Source organism: Euleptes europaea, chromosome 11, assembly GCF_029931775.1.
Source record: "Euleptes europaea isolate rEulEur1 chromosome 11, rEulEur1.hap1, whole genome shotgun sequence".
Taxonomy (NCBI): domain Eukaryota; kingdom Metazoa; phylum Chordata; class Lepidosauria; order Squamata; family Sphaerodactylidae; genus Euleptes; species Euleptes europaea.
In genome coordinates, this window is record NC_079322.1 from 10,875,073 (window position 1) to 10,896,064 (window position 20,992).

Below are 20,992 nucleotides of genomic sequence, written 5' to 3' on the forward strand. Positions count from 1 at the left end.
GATGATTTGGATCGGGAATGATCTGGTCTGAAACAATCACCACTTGGCTTTAATATTGATAGTTTTTGGTTCTTTGAGGGCTGAATTAAACTCTGGCTAAAACAAATAAGCTTTGCAGCAGCGTGTAAGGGAATATCTGTATAAACTAAATATCTGTATAAACTATATCACACTGAAGGACAGGGTTTTCTGCCTCCCCTGGTGGTCGTGTGGGAATCCTGTCCCCAGAAAAAGTTGTATCATAGAGTTTCCGGTGATTCCTAGAGTGGCATGATGTCATTTCTGGGTTTCCCCCGAAGGTGATGTCACTCCCCAGTCTCCCACTGGTTTGGAGGCTGGGCCTGCCAATGTACGGATAGGATTGTCAGCTCTGGCTTGGGAATTTCTTAGAGCAGTGCCTGGGGATGGTAGCATCTATACTCCAAAGCTGCCATTTTGTCCCTGGGAACTGATCTCTGCAGTCTGGCGATCCGTTGTAATTCTGGGAGAACTTCAGGCTGCATTTGGAATTTACCAGCCCTACTTAAGGAGCCTTCTTCCTTTATAACAAACAGAACACTTCCCTTCTCACCCCTCCCCTAGTGTCAAATGCTGTCCTGCCGAAGTATTCCTAATTTCCTTCCTTCATCACAGCTTTGCAGAACGCTTCCTTCCTGCGTGATGCTCTCAGCATATTCTATAATTAATCCCTATAACAATAAACCAACCTGTGTTATGGTAAGTGACATGTAATCAAGTGTTCAATATACATTAGCATCTTTTCAGCATATCAAATTGTTACACACAAATTAGGTGCATCGTGTTTTTGCATCAGGCTTGGTGTTTTCGCAGGGCCAGGGTCCAGGGTGTGCACAGGTCATGCTCCAGAAAGAGTCTAGCGCTGAAGCTGTTCACACTTGGGTGGAAATGTACTTTGTTTTAGGTGTATTTATATTTCAAGCTCCGTATCACTTGTTGTTAATGATGTATATGGCATGGGCTGCCATAGGAATGTGTAGTTCTTACTTGGAGGTAGAAGGTGATGTGTTTTAAGTCATAATATGTTGTTGGGACAGGCAGAGCATAGAGGTGTCACGAGCCAATGAAGTGTAGTGAGCCATTGAGAGCAGTGCTTTGAACGTGCTGGTAGGAGCTGGGTATTGTTATGCCCAGAGTTCAGTTTTGAAGCTAGAGAGTTGGAGGTTGGACGTTATGTGTCAAAGAGGAGGGTAAGTTTAAACGGCTGTGGAGACGTCAGATCTTTTATGGCCATTTATGCGTGGAAGGTTCTGCCTTGGATTTGCCGCTCTCTGGATTTACATTTTCCCCATCCAAATTCTCAAAATTCAAAAATAAGCCCCCATGCAGAGTTTTGAGAATTCGGTTGGGGAAAACGTGCATCTAGAGAGTGACAAATCCAAGGCAAAATGTCCCATGCGTAAGTTTCCCTACCTGAGAATACTGAGGTGTTTACAGGTTGGGTTGTCAAATCAACACTGGCCACCAGGGGGAGCCTTTGGGGCAAGGAAGAACACCACTCGATGACAGTTATGTCACCTCTGGTTTGTACACAGAAATGATGTCATGGCACTCTAGGAATTTGCTCATCTCTATGGTTTTTGCCATAGAGGTGTGTGAATTCCTAGAATGTTGACATAATTTCCATGAACAAACTGGAAATGACATCATCACACAGTGGTGCTCCCAACCCGCTGGAGCCAAGAGGCCCAGCAGGGCCTGGAGCTTAGGGGCAGGAGCTTATTCACTGTCCCCAACAGGATGGCCACTCTATTCACAGGAGACCAGTAGCGTTTGATTCATACAGCATTTAACTACGTTTTGGCAGAGTATTACAAACCCGCCAAAGAGAAGGCTTTTCGTAGGCATGTACTGTTTAAAACATTATGTTTCACAGCTCCTGGTTACACATCCACATTTAAAAGAAAGCCACCTTGGGCTTGTTGGTTTACTTTATTATCGCTCAGTTACCAATCTACGCTTGGGTGGGTTTATACCCAGGCCCCAGATTCTATCCCCTCAGAGCCTTTCAAAATTCCTGCTGGGAGCCCTGGCTTAGAGGGGGTAGGCAAGAAATGGGTTAGGTAACATACATCCAGATTTACACGTTGGACCATAAAACAGGCTTATAATCAGCCGTGGGGAGGGGAGGGGGTCCAAGAAATCAGAGAGTTTGCAGAGAGAGAGTTACATTTGGAAGAGTTTGCTTTTTCATACCCCAGTTGGTGTGCCCCAAGTGAATTATGTAAGTACGTGTATGCAGGTGTGCCACTAAAAAGTTTTGTGGGCTAGTAATTCTGGTTGACTTTACCAGTAAGGCTTGCGTACCCAGTAAAGGGAGCTTCAAAGAACTTGAATGAAGCTAATCCGTCTGCTGGCTTTTCAGTACTACAGTAAGACCTGCAAGACTGTACAGGCTATTTTCTTTCCCTCTGTTTCTTCATTCCTTTTTTATCGGATCATCCGTTGTGCTCACAGTTGTTGAATTGCCTCCCGTATGGTTGTTTCCCCTCATAGTTCTTTGTTTCTTTGTGCTGCAGGTGCTGGAGAGCCATAGATGCCATTTTGAAGAAACCCTGAAGGCGCAAATGGCTTTAGCTGGCTGCCCAGACTCGTTTTTGCACCATCCTTACCGGATAGTAAGTTGTGACAAAATATATCTTTTAAAATGTGTGTCATTTTTGCTATGGTTGTAGAGTCAGATCTATTTGCTGTTTAGCAGAGTGCTGGGTTGCTCCTCTGGGCAGTATGCTTACATTTTCACAAAACTGAGCGCTCACAAATACTCACCAAGTTAATAATACTTCATAGTTGATACTGCTTCTTACTCCATTCTCCCTGTTATCTTCCAATGTAAATGAAAGTGATGTATGTAAAGCTAGGAGCAGATTAAATGGCTGAGCTGTTAGCCAAACAATCCTTAGTTGTTCTTTTCATAAGGACTGGTTTCGCTAGGAGGCCTTTAGTTATTCAGGATTGGCAATTCCAGTATAGACCTGTTAGTTTGTTGCAGCACAAATAAACAGGGATTTTGTGACACCTTAAAACCTGATGGAATTTTAGACCAGCACAATCTTTTGTGGGCTAGAGCTACTTGTTCAAACCCAATGAATTCAAATCCAGAAAAATACAGAGACTATTCACTAGATGAGCTAAACTAGTTAACACCTGTAATTGTGGAGGGACTCCCAGTTTTTGCTAAGGTAGCTAACATTTGAAGTTGAGATGGAAAAAATCCCAAGTCCATTTCAACCCAGGGAAGAAGATAACATGAAACCTCTTAGTGAATCCCAGTTGAGCAGGTTCACATTGGAGTTTCCCTTTGAAGTTCTTTTGTTAATGGACGGTGATTTTGAAGTAAGCAGCAAACTGTGTTGGGAGACTGAAATGTTGTCTCACTGAACACATGAAGCTGCCTTATACTGAATCAGACCCTTAGCCCATCAAGGTCGATATTGTCTATTCAGACTGGCAGAAGCTCTCCAGGGTCTCTGGTAGAGGTCTTTCTCATCACCTACTAGCTGATCCTTTTAAGTGGAGATCCCAGAGATTGAACCTGGGACCTTCTGCATGCCAAGCTTTACCAATGAACCAAGGCCCTTTCCCCTTGTCTGAATATTATTCTTTTTAATGTCTGATTTGCCCATTAGGTCTAGATTGACCCATTTGTCCCATTCAGAGAGGAAAAAGGGTGTCCACTCGTGATGACAGCATATACCTTATTAGATGATGAGCTAGTGACTTGAGTCCAAGATGGTACAGCTGATGTTATTGGGTTCTATGATACCTACCACATTTACCTGAAAGGAAGATGACTCTGAAAAATGCTGGCAGAATGCTAGTTATGCAGAGAAGCACCAGTCTCACTGGTTAAAGATAAAGCTAAATGTTTATTAGGGGTCTACATTTTGGATAGGAAAGCTAAGAGATTGAGACAACCTCTAGCTATCTTACTGGCTAAAGGAGAGGGAGAGAGGTAACTTCCTTGAAGAAGCAGGAAATTAGACCGGAGATTATATCCGACTAAGGACAAACAAGAAATGACATAAAAGGATGGAAAGGTCTCTAACCTCACATTCCTACAGTATCTAGCTGACCACTTGGCTGCCCCCTGCTGGGTCGTCTCATCTCTTTGCATGGTAGACATTGCTAATTCCAACAAATATAATGGTCCCCTAAAAACAAAAAACAACCCCCAAAAGATACAAGGGGTGCTGTTAATGTACAAAAACGTGCCTACAAGTTTAAGATGGCCCATCCCCTCTTTTTCTTGATAAAACGTGGGAGAAAAGTACACTTTCAGGTAAATAGGGTAATACTATGGTCAAAGATGGCCTCATGGTTAGCTGTAGAACACACACATACATGCAGACACCAAGCTGCCTTACGTTGAATCAGACCATTGGGCTACCACATCCAGTACTATTTACTCAGACTGATAGTGGCTTTCCAGGGTCTCCTATTGAGGTCTTTCACATCACCTACAACTTGGGCCTTTCAACTGGAGATAGCAGGGATTGAACCTGGTACCTGCTGCATGCCAAGCAGATGCTCTCCCACAGAGCCACTTGGAGCCAGCATGGTGTAGTGGTTAAGAGCGGTGGACTGTAATCTGTAGAACCAGGTTTGATTCCCTGCTCCTCCACATGGGTGGCTGACTCTAATCTGGAGAACTGGCTTGATTCCCAGCTCTTCCACGTGAGTGGCTGTCTCTGATCTGGTGAGCCAAGTTGGTTTCCCCACTCCTACACATGAAGCCTGCTGGGTGACCTTGAGCTAGTCACAGTTCTCCTCCGAGGCAAGGGCATCTTCAGCTGTGGGTGTTTTCCTGCTCTTTCCAGGAGGCAGGACCAAAACTTTACTTCCTGTCTCCTTGGCGGGAAGACTGCCCTTGATCCCCAGTTTTCATCCTGCCTTTGATAGGAGAGCAGTGACTACGCATAGCTCCGCTATTAGAATTAGATCAAAGGCGGAAATATAGGCATAGTCATCTTTGTACCTTAGTATTTTGATTTGTCTTGTCTATTCCTCTCTGTGTCTGTCCCTCCTGACCCCCCTCCTCCCCCCTACCGTTCCCTGCTGCGACCGACATCAATTAGTAGAGGGTAAGATGGCTGACTCAGCAGCCGGGAGAGAGAACGACCTCCTCTTGTTGGAGGACTACCAGAGTGGGCTGGTCCATTCCGCCCAGAGGGACAGCCCTCCCAATGGCTGCACCAGTGGACCATTAGGGAAAGAGAAAGGCGCGGCGGTGCAAACCGGAGCAGATGAGGAACCCTCGCTGCCGCCGCAGCACAAGAAACACGCTTCTTCCGGCGCACAAAAAGAAAAAACGCTCCACATTCCCGAGAGCCGGAACCTCTAGATCCGCCTACTCAGCGTCTCCAGAAAGGGCAACCTCGGTTCAGCCTGCGACCATCACGTAGCCATCGAACATAGGAGAAGCACCGGTAGGATTGCCCCGGGCGGGAGATGGCTTCCCCCCCTTCCTTAGACACGGCGGGCAGGCACTCTTATTCCAGCGAGGAGGCCAACGACCTAGTCAATTTGGCCCTCCAGAGGCAATGGCAGGCATTTCATTCCTTTTAAATGAGGTTTCCCTCCACACACACACACACTTGCCTGGGTTGTACATGAAACCTCACCAGCTTCCTTCTCCTCCCAGTCCCTTAGCGAACAACAGGGACCTATATCCCCTAGAGCCTCTACCAGTCAATGGCCCACAAAGGCAGCCAAGAAAACCACAGCTCATACTACCGTGGTACAGGATGATCCCCTCTCTTCCGAGCAGGAGTCCGATCATGAGGAACGCGACTCTGATGAGGAACTCATTCCCTCGGATGAGCAACAGCCCAGGCTGTTTAATGGGGAAGATTTCCAGGGGTTACTGGCCAAGGCCCTCTTGGCCTTGGACCTCAATGAGGAACAGGAGGCAGCGGATAAACCTGCTCCAAAGCTCAAACAAGGGGTTAAGGAATGCTTCCCTAGGAAGCAAATCCAAAGTAATTCCATGCCCTTTCCTGGGTTCTTTTTAAGGGCAGTCAAAGAAGAGTGGGAAAACCCGGCCTCTGGCAAGCAAATCCCTACTGGCATTAAGAAACTCTACACCCTAGTATCCCATGCCATGGATCTGCTTAAGGTGCCAGTAGTGGAGGCCCCGATAATTGAGCTGCAGACCCCTGGTCTGGTACCAGAGGATGGAGCGGGTTCCATAAGGGATCAATTGGACAGGAAAACTGAGTCCCTAACTAGGAAGGCTCATGAGACGGCCGCTCTGGCTATCCAGTCTAGCGCCACCATATCCATTTTCGCCAGAGCCTCTTACCCCTCTGGGTTAAGAAACTTATCCAGCTGGTACCAGAGGAGAACCGTAGGGTTTCCGCCTGGAAAGGGTTCTCAAAGCCACCACCTTGATGGCGGATGCTTCCCTGGATTCTATATCCTTTTTGGCAAAAGCCATGGCATCAGTTACCTTGGCAAGAAGAGCCCTCTGGCTGAGAGCCTGGCCAGCCGATTTCAAAGCCAAAACAACCCTGATGGCCTTCCCCATTCAGGAGGGAAGATTATTTGGGGAGAAGCTAGACAAAATTCTAGTGGAGACTAGAGATAAGAAGCATTTCATACCCAGACAGCTACGAAAGGATGGGCGCTCAGCCTCATATCAGTCCTTTCGGCCTCCCAAAACACCCTTTAGATATAGGGCTGATTTCAGAAAGGGTACCTGGAATAATAACAGCCGACCCTTCTGCAAAGGCAGAAAGTTCAATAGACGTCAGCCCAGGTCGGACAAACCAGACAAGTTCTCAAAGCCCAGCGCCCAGTGACATCAAGTCACTACAGTTGGAAGGAAGGTTGCACGCGTTCGCAAACAGGTGGGAGGAATCCAATCCGGACAACTGGGTTTCTCAAATAATTTCCAGGGGATACCTTCTGGAATTTGTTTCCCTACCACCGGACTGTTTTGTGCCTTCCCCACTTCCCTCAAGGAGGGAAAAGCACTTCAGAACCCGCCAGGCTATCCTGAACCTCATTCAATTGGCCGCAATAGAATCTGTATCACTGTTGGAAAGATTCCAGGGAGTCAAAAGTTGATCCAGGTACACCCTTACCTGGACGATATCCTGATCTGTGCCCAATCTGTGCCCAATCTTCAGATTACTCTTCAGTAATTCAGGAACACGGCTATCTATTGAACCTAGAGAAGAGCTCCCTGGGACCCTCTCAGATCATCACTCACCTGGGAGTCCGGATAAATTCCATAGAGAACTCCCTCTCCCTACCCCAACAAAGGATCGGGAAAATAGTAGCCTTAGCGAATTCCACTATACGAAGCAGGAAATCACGCCTTATGTCCCTCAAAAAGCTCGTGGGACTCATGGTGTCTTGTATTGCCATAGTCCCTTGGGTAGGTTTCACTCAAGACCACTACAGTGGCTCCTCCGTCTCTTTCAGAGAGACATTACCCACAAAAGGGACAGGTTGATTCAGGTGACATTCAGAGTAAAACACAGCCTATGCTGGTGGGCCAGTCACCTGAACCTAGGGAAGAGTCAACAGTACATTCACAAGGACCCTCTGCAATTATTCACAGACACAAGCCTCGAGGGCTGGGGAGCCACCTTCAATGGGAAAGTAGCCCAGGGTCTCTGGTCCATGCAGGAGAAGAGGCTCCACATCAATCTTCTGGAACTCCGTGCGGTGAGGCTTGGTCTGCTGTCGTTTTCCTCAGACCTCCAACGTCATCATGTGCTAGTGAGATCCGACAATATGACGACCAAAGCTTACCTAAACAAGCAGGGCGGCACCAGATCATCTGCCCTTCACCTGGAGGCCTCACAGATCTTTCGGTGGGCACATCTCAATGTGAACTCGCTGAGGGTGGGACACATCAGGGGAGTCTTAAACATCCAGGCAGACTGGCTAAACCGCCAGACCTTAGAGGAAGGCGAATGGGCCCTGGATCAACAGACCTTCCAGTCCATTACGCTCAAATTTGGAGTACCAACAGTCGACTTATTTGCGTCAGCCACCACCAACAAGGTACCATGCTTCTTCACCAGATACTTCCATCCGCCGGCAGAAGGTGCAGTCGCTCTCCTAAACCCCTGGCCCAGGGAGTTACTGTATGCCTTCCCGCCACTTCCCATCCTTCCCAGAGTGCTTCACAAAATCCAACAAGAGAAGGCCAAAGTCCTGGTAGTATCCCCATTCTGGCCCCTCAGACCATGGTTTACCACACTGCGCAGACTGTCAATCCAGGATTCAGGGAACTTGCTACAGCAGGGTCCACTAACCCATCCGGACCCCCAGTGGTATTGTTTGACCGTATGGGTCTTGAACGGAGGAGACTCCTAGACTGCGGCTACTCAGAGGAGGTCGCCAGCACCATTCTGGAGGTGCGCAAGCCGGCTACTAGATGCATCTATACCACGTCATGGAAGGCCTTTGTACGTTGGTCTCGCAGGAAGAAAACCGACCCCCTCAATCCAGGAGTCCACAAGATCTTAGAGTTCCTCCAGGAGGGAGTACGCTTGAAGTTATCTGCATCCACTCTCAGGCGACAAGTGGAGGCCATATCCACGGTCATCCCCTTCTCAGAAGGTGTTCCCACCTCACAACATCGCGACTTCGTCGCCTTCCTAAAAGGAGTCACTCAAATTAGACCTCCTCCGGTGCACCGTTTCCCCACATGGAAACTTAATCTAGTCCTAAAGGCCCTTACCTTAGAACCCTTCGAGCTTTTGAGAACGGTACCTTTAAGGTTCCTTCTTATGAAGGTCCTATTCTTAACTTCGATCACCTCAGCTCGCCTCGTTTCAGAACTACAAGCACTGTTAATCAACAAAGGGCTTTGTGTAGTCCATAAGGAAAAACTTGTCTTAAGACCGGACCCTACCTTTCTTCCAAAGGTAAATTCTACCTTCCACAGATCCCAAGACATATCTTTGCCTTCGTTTTGTCCAAAACCATCATGCCCAGCTGAGAGAACCTGGCACACACTGGATCTTAGAAGGGCTATTCGAATTTTCATCTCCAGAACGGCAGAGTTCAGAAAATCAGACTCTATGTTCATCAATATCTCCAACCCCAACAAAGGGTTAAGAATGTCGACGGCCTCCATCAACTACACCCTGAGGCAGTGCATAGTGGAGTGTTATAAGGCCTCCAAAGTTCCAGTCCCTGGCGGTATTACCGCTCACTCATTACGTAGCTCCGCTACGTTGGCAGCATTTAACAGACAGGCTCCAGTTGAGGAGATCTGTCGAGCTGCCACCTGGTCCTCCGTTAATACCTTCGTTAAACACTACAAAATTAATACCTGGTTTTCAGCACAGGCGGCATTCGGACGCAGGGTTCTCCAACATGTTGTAGATGAAGGGAATTAACCCACCCAGATAGGGAGCTCTTGGAAGTCCCACAGCTGAAGATGCCCTTGCCTCGGAGGAGAATGGAGCCTTGGATACTCACTGTGAAGGCTCCTTCTCTCCCGAGGTGAAGGGCATCTTGCCCACCCGGGCTAAAACGAACAACAGGAGGACCAGGAGTTGCGATCAGTTCAATTTAACTGTTATCACCTCTATTTACATATCGTAGTAGTAGCCTACCTGCCAACCTTACCGGTTCAGTCAGGGTTTACGTTAAGTACGTTGGTTCCTGTTTCCTAACCTTACCTTGTTTGTACAACATTCCCGATTTAATGTTTTTACATTTGTGCAGTGTTTCCAGTTTAACGTGTTTACACCTCTCTAAGTAGCTGGGCAAGCCTGTAACTGGGGATCAAGGGTGGTCTTCCTGCCAAGGAGACAGGAAGTAAAGTTTTGGTCCTGCCTCCTGAAAAGAGCGGGAAAACACCCACAGCTGAAGATGCCCTTTGCCTCGGGAGAGAAGGAGCCTTCACGGTGAGTATCCAAGGCTCCATTCTCTTTGAACTCTCAGCCTCACCTACCTCACAAGGTATTCTCCTCCTCCTCCTTCTCCTCCTCCTCTCGTTAGGTGGCCCATGTTTCCGGTTAAGAGTGTTTGAAGCACCAAACAACTTTGGTTTTGTTGTCTGATTTTTAAATAAGTAATTGTCTCTCAACTCCACCCTGGGACTTGAGGCTGGTGGGTCATTATTATTTTGCAGGGGTGTTCTGAGTATAGAGGAGGTTGCATGGAATCATTTGCTCTCATTGCGGAATTTACTCTTCATTGTCCTGTGTTGACCTTGTGCGACCTAAGATGAGAGCCCGTTTCACACCTATGCTGCTTGAGGCCCACTAAGCCAGTTTTTGTGGCCTGTTTTTTCTAGCTGAAACTGTAAAACCAGGAATTGGCCAAAGGGGGGGGGGGCTTTCCAAGCAGGAACAGAGGAATGGCCTTGAGGTCATGGTGTGACACACTCCCCCTTCCTCCCTCCCTTTCTAATTTGTGTAAACATCCAATCTTAGAGGGATCTCTGGAGAACTCAAAAGCTTCTACACTGTATTTTGTGTCACATTGGTTGACCTTAATAATGGCTACCTAGAGTCAGTACTGTGTAGTGGTTAGAGCATAGGACTGGGATCTGGGAGACCCAGGTACAAATCCCTAGTCTGCCATGGAAGCTTGCTGGGTGTCCTTGGGCCAGTCACACACTCTCTGTCTGATCTCCTCATAGGGTTGTTGTGAGGATAAAATGGAGGAGGGGAGAACAACGTATGCCTGTTTGGATCCCCATTGAGGAGAAAGGCAGGGTGTAAATGGAGTAAATAAATTTTGTCGTGTGTTGGATTTTTCTTTGGCCAATGAGGCTACCTTATGCTCTCTCAGCACCGCCCTCCAAAGATTTAATAGTTTTGGTAGTTGTTTACTTTGCATTGCTGGTGGGAGGGTTGTATGGCTTCCAACTCTCAACTGGGAAGTTCCTGGAGATTTGGGGGTGGTGCAGAGTTTGGTGAGGCTGGGGCAGCTCAGCAGCATATAATGCCATAGAATCCATCCTCCCAAGCAGCCATTTTTCTTCAGGGGAACTAATCTGTCTGGAGGTCAGTTGTAATTCTAGGAGTTCTCAGGTCCCCTCCGGAGGCTGGCAACCCTGATTGGTTGGCTGGTTTCATGGCTCGCCAGGTTGCAAAGTATCTGTTCCTATAAAGACTTTACCATTGCTTAAGGTCTACCAATTTAGCCCCTTAGCAGAATACCATTACGGTTGGAGGTGAGGTTGGTGTTGTAAAGAGCCCTTACAGTATAGCTCTAACTACTTTTCCTTCATTTTGGAGCCTTGTCCGTCTATCTTTCTAGCCTCATTCAGGAGATAAAAAATAAGGCCAAGGGTGATGGTGTGAAATAGGTAAAAATATAACTCCCTGTGCATTTTGCCCAAGAAGTTTCTTCAGGGGAATCTGTTAGTCTTGCAGTGTTTTTTTTTAAAAGAGTATAAGTTCAGTAGCAAGCTGCCAATGGAAGTACCCTTTATCTCCTGTGACTGGTGCAGCCTTTTTATTTCTCCTAGCCTCATTTAGGAGACACGTGGAGGCTTTCTGCTTTTGTTCTGCCTGGAGGAAGGTTCAGCTGCTTGGGTGTCTGTTGTGGGGAGAGGAAGGGAAGGAGATTACAAGCCGATTTGATTCTCCTTAAAAGGTAGAGAAAGTCAGCATATAAAAAACAACTCTTCTAGTTAGTTTCAGGTGGGTAGCTACATTGGTGTGCCGTAGAAGAGCAAGATTCAAGCTCAGTAGCAACTTAAAGACCAACCAGATTTCTTGGGTGAAAGCTTTCAAGAGTCAAAGAAATCAGATATCAGAGTTCGGTACCAGGTATCTGACGAAGGGTGCTATGACTCTTGAAAGCTTATACTCTGGAAATCTTGTTGGTTTTTAAGGTGCTATTGGACTCGAATCTTGGTTTTCATCTAAGGGGTGATTTGGGGAACCTATGGTTTATTTTTTAACCCTAAAAGCCCCTGATATTTAATATTTTTTAACTGGTCTGGTTGGTGGGCACTGTTCAGGATTGTGCAGTAGAGCTGGAAAATTTCTGTGCAAAAAATGGCATTCGTCCCCAGCTTTTGGTTCATCAAGGTGGGACGCAAATATAGTCGCTATGACAATGCAACTCTGTTGTATGGAGAAGAAAAAGATGAAGCATTTTAGAGAGAGAGGGATATTTTTTCACTTGTAAAATATTCATATGTAAAACTTTCTGATATTTGGGGGTTAAGTCAAAGTTGGCACCCTGGTCTAAACCTCTATGCCAGGAGATGCTTTATAGAGATCACTCTGTACTAGGATTTCTGCAATGAACACTTGCAGTTATAATCCATGCCTTTTGGGAACACTTTTACAACCAGGACATCTTGCTTTTTCTTTCTCCCTCTCCCCACTTGCTTTGAAAAAGTAAATTTCTCCTGTCTCTCCCTACATCCTGAGTGCATTCGCTGTGAAATTGCACAGAGATTTCTGCAGAAATGGAAGCTGCCCCCAGCCCCCATGTTGGAAGAAGGTGAGGTGTGGAAGAGAAAAAAATAACATGCACACAGACGTGCAGAGTACTGTATAGCAGTTAATGTGAATGGAACCCCAGGGGGCTTTGAATGACAGCCAGGATGCAAAATCTGGCCTGTTAATTCCATGCAGTATTCTGAGGCTTCTGACAACAGTTTTTTTTTTAATTTGTGAGACAGAGGGAAGGGCCGTGGCTTAGCAGTAGAGTGTCTGCTTGACATGGAGAAGGTCCCAGGTTCAAGTCTCAGCATCTTCAGTTAAAAGGGCCAGGCAGATGTAAAAGACCTCTGCTTGAGATGCTGCAGAGGTGCTTCCAGTCTGAGTAGACAATACTGACTGTGATGGTCCAAGGGACTGATTCAGTATAAGGAAGCTTCACATCTTCTGTTACTCTGAGTTCCCCTTGGCAGGGTTAAAAACAACTTCAGGGTGCCAGAGTCGTTTTTTATTTGCCGACTTTCTTTACCACTTAAGGAAGAATCGAACCGGCTTACAATCACCTTCCCTTCCCCACAAGAGCTACCCTGTGAGGGCGGTGGGGCTGAGAGAGTGTGACTAGCCCACGGTCACCCAGCTGATTTCATGTGGAGGACTGGGGAAACCAACCCAGTTCACCAGATTAGCCTCCGCCACTCATGTGGAGGAGTGGGTAATCAAATCCGGTTCTCCAGATCAGACTCCACTGCTCCAGACCACCGCTCTTGACCACTACTCCAAGCTGGCTCTTTTCCCTTACGGGGTTTTGTGTCTTTAGATAGTAGTGCCTGCCTGAAAAACAAAATGGAACAATCAAAGCCAACTTCCGGTGGTGGCAGAGGGAATAGTGTGCTGTGGCTTCATTGTGGAGGCTGTTCACCTTGCCAATCCCATCTGAAATGCTTGGGATACATGTCCCTTTCTATGTGGATACGTCTGTGCACAGTTCTAAAATCAAGTGCATGATCTGTTCCTTTGGGCTGTGATTGTGTGATGGCATTTCTGTGTCTCTTGGGGAATAAGGAAGGAACCCCCAAGTCCCAGGATGTGGCCCTTTGAGGAAAAGAGTTCAGAAATACTTTGTAGAATGGATGTTGTCAAAGGTATTTTTCTTTTTACTTGCCAGACTCAGTGGTGGCCAACTTTGGCATTCGTCTGTTTGCTGGATTGCAGTTTGAGTAAGGGATGTGCATTCTGCCATATTGCTTAACCACACTCAGGTGGTTGGACTCTTTAATAGTCTCCAGATAGTTATTTGCAGGCACTGCGATTTAAAACTCACTTTCTTTGCCCACAGTTTCACTGATAAGGAAGTGATTTCAAACATCATTTAAGATAAACGGGATTGGATACATTTTTTCAGGGGCCAGGTTTAATCTGTATACTTCTAGGTCGGGGTCTCCAACCTTTCTGAGCCGTTGGGCACATTTGGAATTGTGACACAGAGTGGTGCCACAACCATAAAATGGTTTTTTAGCACAACCACACACAGGAAGCCCAAGTGCAGGGAAGAGAGGTAATTTAAAACTAAGCCGGGAAAGAGAGGTAATAAAACCAACACTGTGATGGCAGCCTGCCCCTGAAACAATGTTATTTTAATCTGCATAATCAATCAAATACTCAAGTGCTGCCGATCAGAAGTCCCGACTGGGCAAGATCATCACCTGGCCCCACCCACTTTCTAAAATCACTTGGTGGGCTCCCAAGAGAATTGCCGGCGGGTGCCATGGCACCCACGGAACCCTGTTGGGGACCCCTGTTCTAGGTTATCACCTTTGGCCACTTTGGACATGGTTAGGATATGCTTCTTTTGAAGTGGTCGATGTAACACTGAAAATGCCAACAGCAAGCTGTCAGAGACACTCCAGTATCTTTAGGGGGAAAAAACTTAGATTGCCATTACTGAGAAGCTGGAAGTGTTGTAGACGCCGGGTCTCTGTTCTAAGAAAGTTGTTGGCTAATAGTTCTGTGCCTTGGATGTGCTGCTTTTCTTAGCAGCTCTGCTTATTGGTCCAGGAACTCGCGTTTAATCCATTCACTGTTCAAGCGCATTCCCTTGGAAATTTATCTCTAATCTTGTGGGGATTAAAAAGAAAATCAGCCTATTTTCACTGGTGTTTTTCAGGAGACCTTTCCAAAATTCTGACTCTGGCTTTAAAAAAACCCCACCAGCAATGAGAATTGGCAGGGCTTATCTTGTGTTCCTGGAAGTTCAGCCAGGCGTTCCAGAATTTCTCAGAAAAAAGGGATGACTTACTGTGTGCGCATTCCGATTCTTATACAATGGGGAGGCACAGCAGTAATCATGCACAGTCACTTGAACCCTTTATTCAATTTAGGAGGAAATGAAGGTTTTTAGTGTTTGGATTCTGTTGATATAATCTGTGGCTTTTATTCCAGTGTAAGGATTCATCAGAAAGTTATTAAGCTTGTAGGGAAAGGTTCAAAGTTCTGGTATATCCCCTGCCTGCGTACGGATGCATTTTCTCTCTCGGTTTTGTGTTGGATTTTCTGTTTCCTGTGAGCAGGAAGAAGTGAAGGGCAAGTAAATGGGGAAAATAATGCGTGGGTGCAAAAGTCAGAGGGAATTCTAAGCTGCTCCTTGCGTTTGTACTACCTTTTGTTTTATTTTATCGGCTCGGATCCAGATATTAAAGATGTGCTCCCGATTTCAGTACTTGGCTAATATGTAATAATATTACAACTTGGCTAATATGTCAAACTGTGTCCAGTTCTAAAACCCATTAGCAGAACTTTGACAAGCCATTCTGAACAAGATACAGAGACAAACGGGCAAGTCTGTGTTGAGTTTCAAATGAAAGACCTCCCCACTTACCACTGTTCTGGTGGTGGAAAGTGCTGTTGAGATGCGGCAGGCTTATGGTGATGGGTTTTCAAGGCAAGAGAGGAACAGAGGTGGTTTGCCATTGCCTGCCTCTGCGTAGCAACCCTGAACTTCCCTGGTGGTCGCCCATCCAAGTCCTAAGCCTTATTAAACTTGCAGCTAAATTCTGATCGTGACTTGAAAGAAAACGCCTCGGTAAGTTCCGTATGAGTTTTCATTTTATAATACAGGTTGAGTATCCCTTATCCGGACATCCGATATCCAGACTGATCTGAAAACCGGCCATAAATGAATTTTGTGTTTCGACTTGGGTCCCATCCCCAAGATACCTCATTTATGTATATGGAAAAAGCCAAAACATTCCAAAATATGAAAAGATCCGAAATACAGACAACTTCTGGTTCCAAGCAGTCCGGATGAGGGATACCGTATTTTCCGGCGTATAAGACGACTGGGCGTATAAGATGACCCCCAACTTTTCAAGCTAAAATATAGAGTTTGGGATATACTCGCCGTATAAGACTACCCTCTCCCATAATACTAGAAGGCGGGGCCATCTGCTCAAGCTGGAGGGGGAGAGATTCAAAACAGAAATTTTTTCCCCCCAACAATGCACAGTTAAATGGTGGCCGGGTTCTGAGCCGAGAGCGAGGCGAGTGGGTAGAAGCGCCCAAAGAGAAACCGAGGCACGCTGGGAAGTGTAATTCGCGCTCTGCCCCTGCCGGGTTCTGAGCCTAGAGCGAGGCGAGTGGGTAGAAGCGCCCGTAGAGAAACCGCCTCTAGCAGTTGCAGCCGGGCAGATGATCACCCGTGCAAATCTCCTGCCGCAAAGAGTTTCTCTGACCCAATAGGGGAGGGGCCGTGGCTCAGTGGCAGAGCACCCGCTCGGCGTGCAGAAGGTCCCGCCCCTATGGTGTCAGAGAAACTCTTTGCGGCAGGAGATTTGCACGGGTGATCATCCGCCCAGCTGCGACTGCTAGAGGCGGTTTCTCTACGGGCGCTTCTACCCACTCGCCTCGCTCTGGGCTCAGAACCCGGCCGGGGCAGAGCGCGAACTACACTTCCCAGCGTGCCTCGGCACGGCCAACGCGGAACGCGTTTTTGCGCTGTCCCTAGCGGGGCCAGGTAGCAGCCGGCGGGGGAGTCTGTCAGGCGCTGACGGGCGGCCGGACGTGCCCAGTGTGCGGCTGCTGCTGCTGCTCCCGCCGAGGTGCGGCTGACGGGTTCGGCTGCTCAGGGCTGCCCAGGCGGGGCCGGGGGTGAGGGGGTATGGGGGGGGGGCGTTCCGGCTGCGACGACGGCTCCGGCCATGGACGAGCAGGCGGGCCCCGGCGTCGTCTTCAGCAACAACAACAATGCACTGTTGCTGGCTCCGACTCCCAGCCAGGCAGCGAGCGCCCTCGCCGGGCTCGCCTCCCCTCCCTCCTCCGGCGGACATGGACATTCTCCAGTCCGGCTCGGAATTCAGCACCCGCCCTTATACATCTGGCGTATAAGACGACCCCCGACTTTTGAGAGGATTTTCCTGGGTTAAAAAGTCGTCTTATACGCCGGAAAATACGGTACTCAACCTGTAGCAGAATTGAGCTGCACTTCAACATAGAGCAGACCTAACAAGAAATCATTTTGCTTCTCAACAGGCCTGATACTGGCATCCCTATCCTGAGGTTCTTATTCACAACTAATAGTAATCATGGCTCACTTTTGAGTATTCAAAGTGTATTCTATGTCAGACTAATCCTTAGAAAAGCCCTGTAAAATACTCCGGCACTGTCCCCATACTTCAGCACAGAGCCAGAGATAGTAATTTACCAAAGGCAAAGGAAAGATTGGAAGCTGCTATTTCCCAAAAGATAACACTTTTGGCCACCGGACTACATTCAAACCGTATATCCTCTGTATTTCAAGGGGATTCTGCCTGTTCGGGGCGTAGCTTCTGCCTTCCCTTGGTGACACATCCTGTATTGAACATAACCTTTAAGTTACATGTATCACCTACAGTAGAGAGCCAGCGTGGTGTAGTAGTTAAGAGGGCCAGACTCTAATCTGGAGAACTGGGCTCGATTCCCCACTCCTCCACATGAAGCCTGCTGGGTGACCTTGGACTAGTCACAGTTCTCTCAGAACTCTGAGCCCATGCAGAGGCAGGCAATGGCAAAACACCTCCGAATGTCTCTTTGCTAAAAAAAAAACCCAAGATGGAATGTAATCATTCCCCCCCCCCCATTGGGGAGGGGAGGCCCAGTCAATGTCAGCACTAGGTTGGTACTAGCATTGCTTGGGCGGGGGGAGGTGACACATTCAGTGGCTCCCAACAGTTTCCAAAGGAGACCAGAAGGAACACCCCAGAAGGAACACAGGCAGGTGGATGGGGTGGCCAGCCGATATCATAATCCGTTACTTCCCTCAACCATAGGCCTGGTGGAACATCTTGGTCTTACAGGCCCTGCAGAAAGTTGTCGTCTATCCATACTTTTTAAAAGCACAAACCAACCTCATGAGTAAGTACACCAAGATCAGAGATGATCTTAGGCAATGGGCAACAGAGGTTGGTGCCCCAGGCCCTGTGCTTGAGGGGTCCCAGCCACCCACAGCCCCACCCCCTGAAGGAGGAAGGAGAAAAGAATAGACTCCTTGCACTGCTTCCACCTGCCCCATCTGGGGCTTGGGCATATGGCCCCGTTGGCAGCAGAGGTTCCCCCCCCCCACCTCACATGGCGTGAGGGCCCCCCTTGCTTGGCCTCTGCATGGTAGGGTTGCCAACCTCCAGCTGGGGCCTAGAGATCTCCCGGAATTACAGTCGTTCTCCAGAGTACAGAGATCAGGAAATTGAAGCTTTGGAAGATTCTACTGTTGAGTTTCTGGCAATTCCTTGAGCTATCCTGCATCACTTCCTGGTTTTCACTGGAAGTGACGTAATGACTCATGCAATGCTGTGCCCCTCCATGTCCCCACTCCCGAACCACCTGCTGGTTGCCAGTGGCAACCCTACTGATAACTGTACTGCGTGTTGATGGCGGTAGTGGGGTATCAGTGATTGTGTGGCCCCATCCTGGCCTTTTGCCCAGAGCCACGGAATCACGAAGACCACCCCTGTTTCACAACGCTCACAGCTATTTTGAGGTCTGTTTTGTGGTGTCTTTGGAAGAACGAAAGTGTACTTGTTTCTTTAACAAACTGGGCTTCTCAATTTGGCTTTTGGAGACTGATTTTTTTCTCCCAAGGCAGGGAAATATTTCTATACTCTCCAGTACTGCAGTTCAGCGGTTGCTAGCTTTGGTTTCAGACTACTTGGAAATATTTTTTCTGCTTTGAATTTGTCAGGGGGCCAACCATTACAAACAGGAAGATAGCAGTGGGGTCAGCGTGCCCTGTAATCAGCAGAGGGCTTCTCAGATGGTGAGCAAGGGCCCATGAGATTATCATGCATTTCTTCTAAGGGCGGAGGGCTTGAATTTTGGCAACCTTATATGCTTGGCATGTTTGGCTATGTACCGCATTAGATAGCCCAAGAGGCTACGGAGGCAGGCTTTCCAGGTCAGGACGTGGGTTTTAAGTAACGCCAAAATTCAATTACAACCAAAATTCAACTACCCTTCGCTCCGAGTTTGGCCAAATGTCTCTTGAAGCTAGGGCATGGTTGTTTGCTTTTAAGCTACAACTTAAGCTGTTTGTTTTTTTCAGTACTGAGGGGTAACTAGTCTTTCTGAAGCATGACTCATATAGATCCTCATGGCAAAAATCTTTGATGAGAAACTGTCAGTGATTGGCATCTTGTGGGATATGATAAGAGGTCTTGGAAAAATAGAAGCTTTTGCTATAATAAAAAATCATATCAAAGAGATTGATTATGTTAGCACATCTTTTCATGGTCAGTGCGTTTGCTCATCTCAGTTTTTCGGAATACCACTTCCACATGGCTTGCCTGCCTATACCTATTTTTTGACAATTCCTCATCTCTCTAGAGCAGGGGTGGGGAACGTCAGGCCCGGGGGCCGTTTAAGGCCCGCAAAATCATTTGGTCTGGCCCTTTGTGGGTCCTGGCAGAACTCTAGCTCTAAAGGATCTAAGACTGGTGATCCACCTCCTCCCATGGACAGGAATAGCCTCTATTCAAGGCAGATGTGAGTTTGTTTTGCTGAGAAAAGGAACCTTTTTTCCCCCTTGCAGAAGAGTCATTAGCTATGGAGCTGTTAGGATCACCCAATTTTGTATGGCCTGCAAATTATGTTATAAATATCCAAATGGCCCTTGACGGAAAAATGGTTCCCCACCCCTGCTCTAGAACCTTCTTTTTATCTAGATTAAATGCTAACCCTTCTATGGTTTTGCAAGATAGATGTTTGAACCTACCATATTCGGAAAGGACTTGTCCATGCTCTTCCAGTTCTATCGATTCACTAGCTCATGTGCTCTTGGAATGTTGTTTCTGTGAGGATCTTAGATTATGATAGCTCCTCCTCTGTGTCTGATATGCCTTTTTTATTAAGTGATAGGGATCCCAAGGCTACTTTGGCAGTGGCAAAACTTATCTCAGTCCTTATATCCCCCAAACAATAGATTTGAAACTATGCTGCTCAAGATCAATGGATCAAAGAGCTTCTAAGGGAGAAAGGAAAAGAAAAATTCAACTAGATAAAAAAAAGACTTGAATATTGTGGGGACTTGCAAATTCATGTCTACCATTGTATGATTCCATAGGACTAGATTGAGAGAGAAAGGCTATTGCCTAGGGTTACCAAACTCAAGGTGAGGCCTGGAGTTCTCCCAGAATTACAACTGATTTCCAGACGACAGAGATCAGCTCCTCTAGAGAAAATGGCAGCTTCAGAGGGCGGACTATATGATATACCATAGAGTCCAGTAGTAATGGAAGCCCTAGAGCAGGGGCTCGAACTCACTTGTTAAAAGGGCCGGGTATTACATACATGTCACTAGGTCAGGCCGGGCCATGGGTACCATAAAATGTAATGCCAGGTACCAGAGATACAAACTTTATAGAGGACACAGGCATAGCCAATTAATGATATTACTTTTTACTTTATTTTTTACTTTATAATACAAACATGCTTAAAACAATAACCCTCTTACAATATTTTCTTTTATTTGATCATTGACACCTTGGGACTGGGGTGGGTGGCTGCCTCAGCTGGCTTGCAGGCTGGATAAAAGCTCTTGAGGGGCTGGATTCGGCCCCGGGTCGCCTGTGTGACACTCCTGCTTTAGAGTAACATCACATTTATGGGTATGTTTAGCCTGAAGAGGAGAAGACTGAGAGGGGATATGATAACCATGTTCAAGTACTTGAAGGGCTGTCATATAGAGGAGGGTGCCGAGTTGTTTTCTGTTGCTCAAGAAGGTCGGACCAGAACCAACGGGTTGAAATTAAATCAAAAGAGTTTCCGTCTAGACATTAGGAAGAATTTTCTAACAGTTAGAGTGGTTCCTCAGTGGAACAGGCTTCCTCGAGAGGTGGTAAGCTCTCCTTCCCTGGAGGTTTTTAAGAAGAGGTTAGATGGCCATCTGTCAGCAATGCTGATTCTGTGACCTTAGGCAGATGATGAGAGAGAGGGCATTCTGGTCACTAGAGGTGTGGAGGGGGGAGGTAGTTGTAAATTTCCTGCATTGTGCAGGGGGTGGGCCTTTATGGCCCTGGTGGTCCCTTCCAACTCTATGATTCTATGATTTCCACTGGGCTGTTTCTCCTTTT

The 20,992-nt window shown here is 47.2% G+C and overlaps 1 protein-coding gene across 1 annotated transcript in view; it reads left to right on the top strand.

Moving 5' to 3' along the window:
* GRB10 (growth factor receptor bound protein 10) overlaps positions 1–20,992 on the top strand; it is a 203,816-nt gene that overhangs the window by 43,047 nt on the left and 139,777 nt on the right. The window contains exon 2 of the mRNA XM_056857419.1: positions 2,538–2,636. Within this exon, the coding sequence (XP_056713397.1) occupies positions 2,586–2,636 (51 nt within the window). The 5' untranslated portion in view covers positions 2,538–2,585. The remainder of the gene's footprint in view (positions 1–2,537; positions 2,637–20,992) is intronic.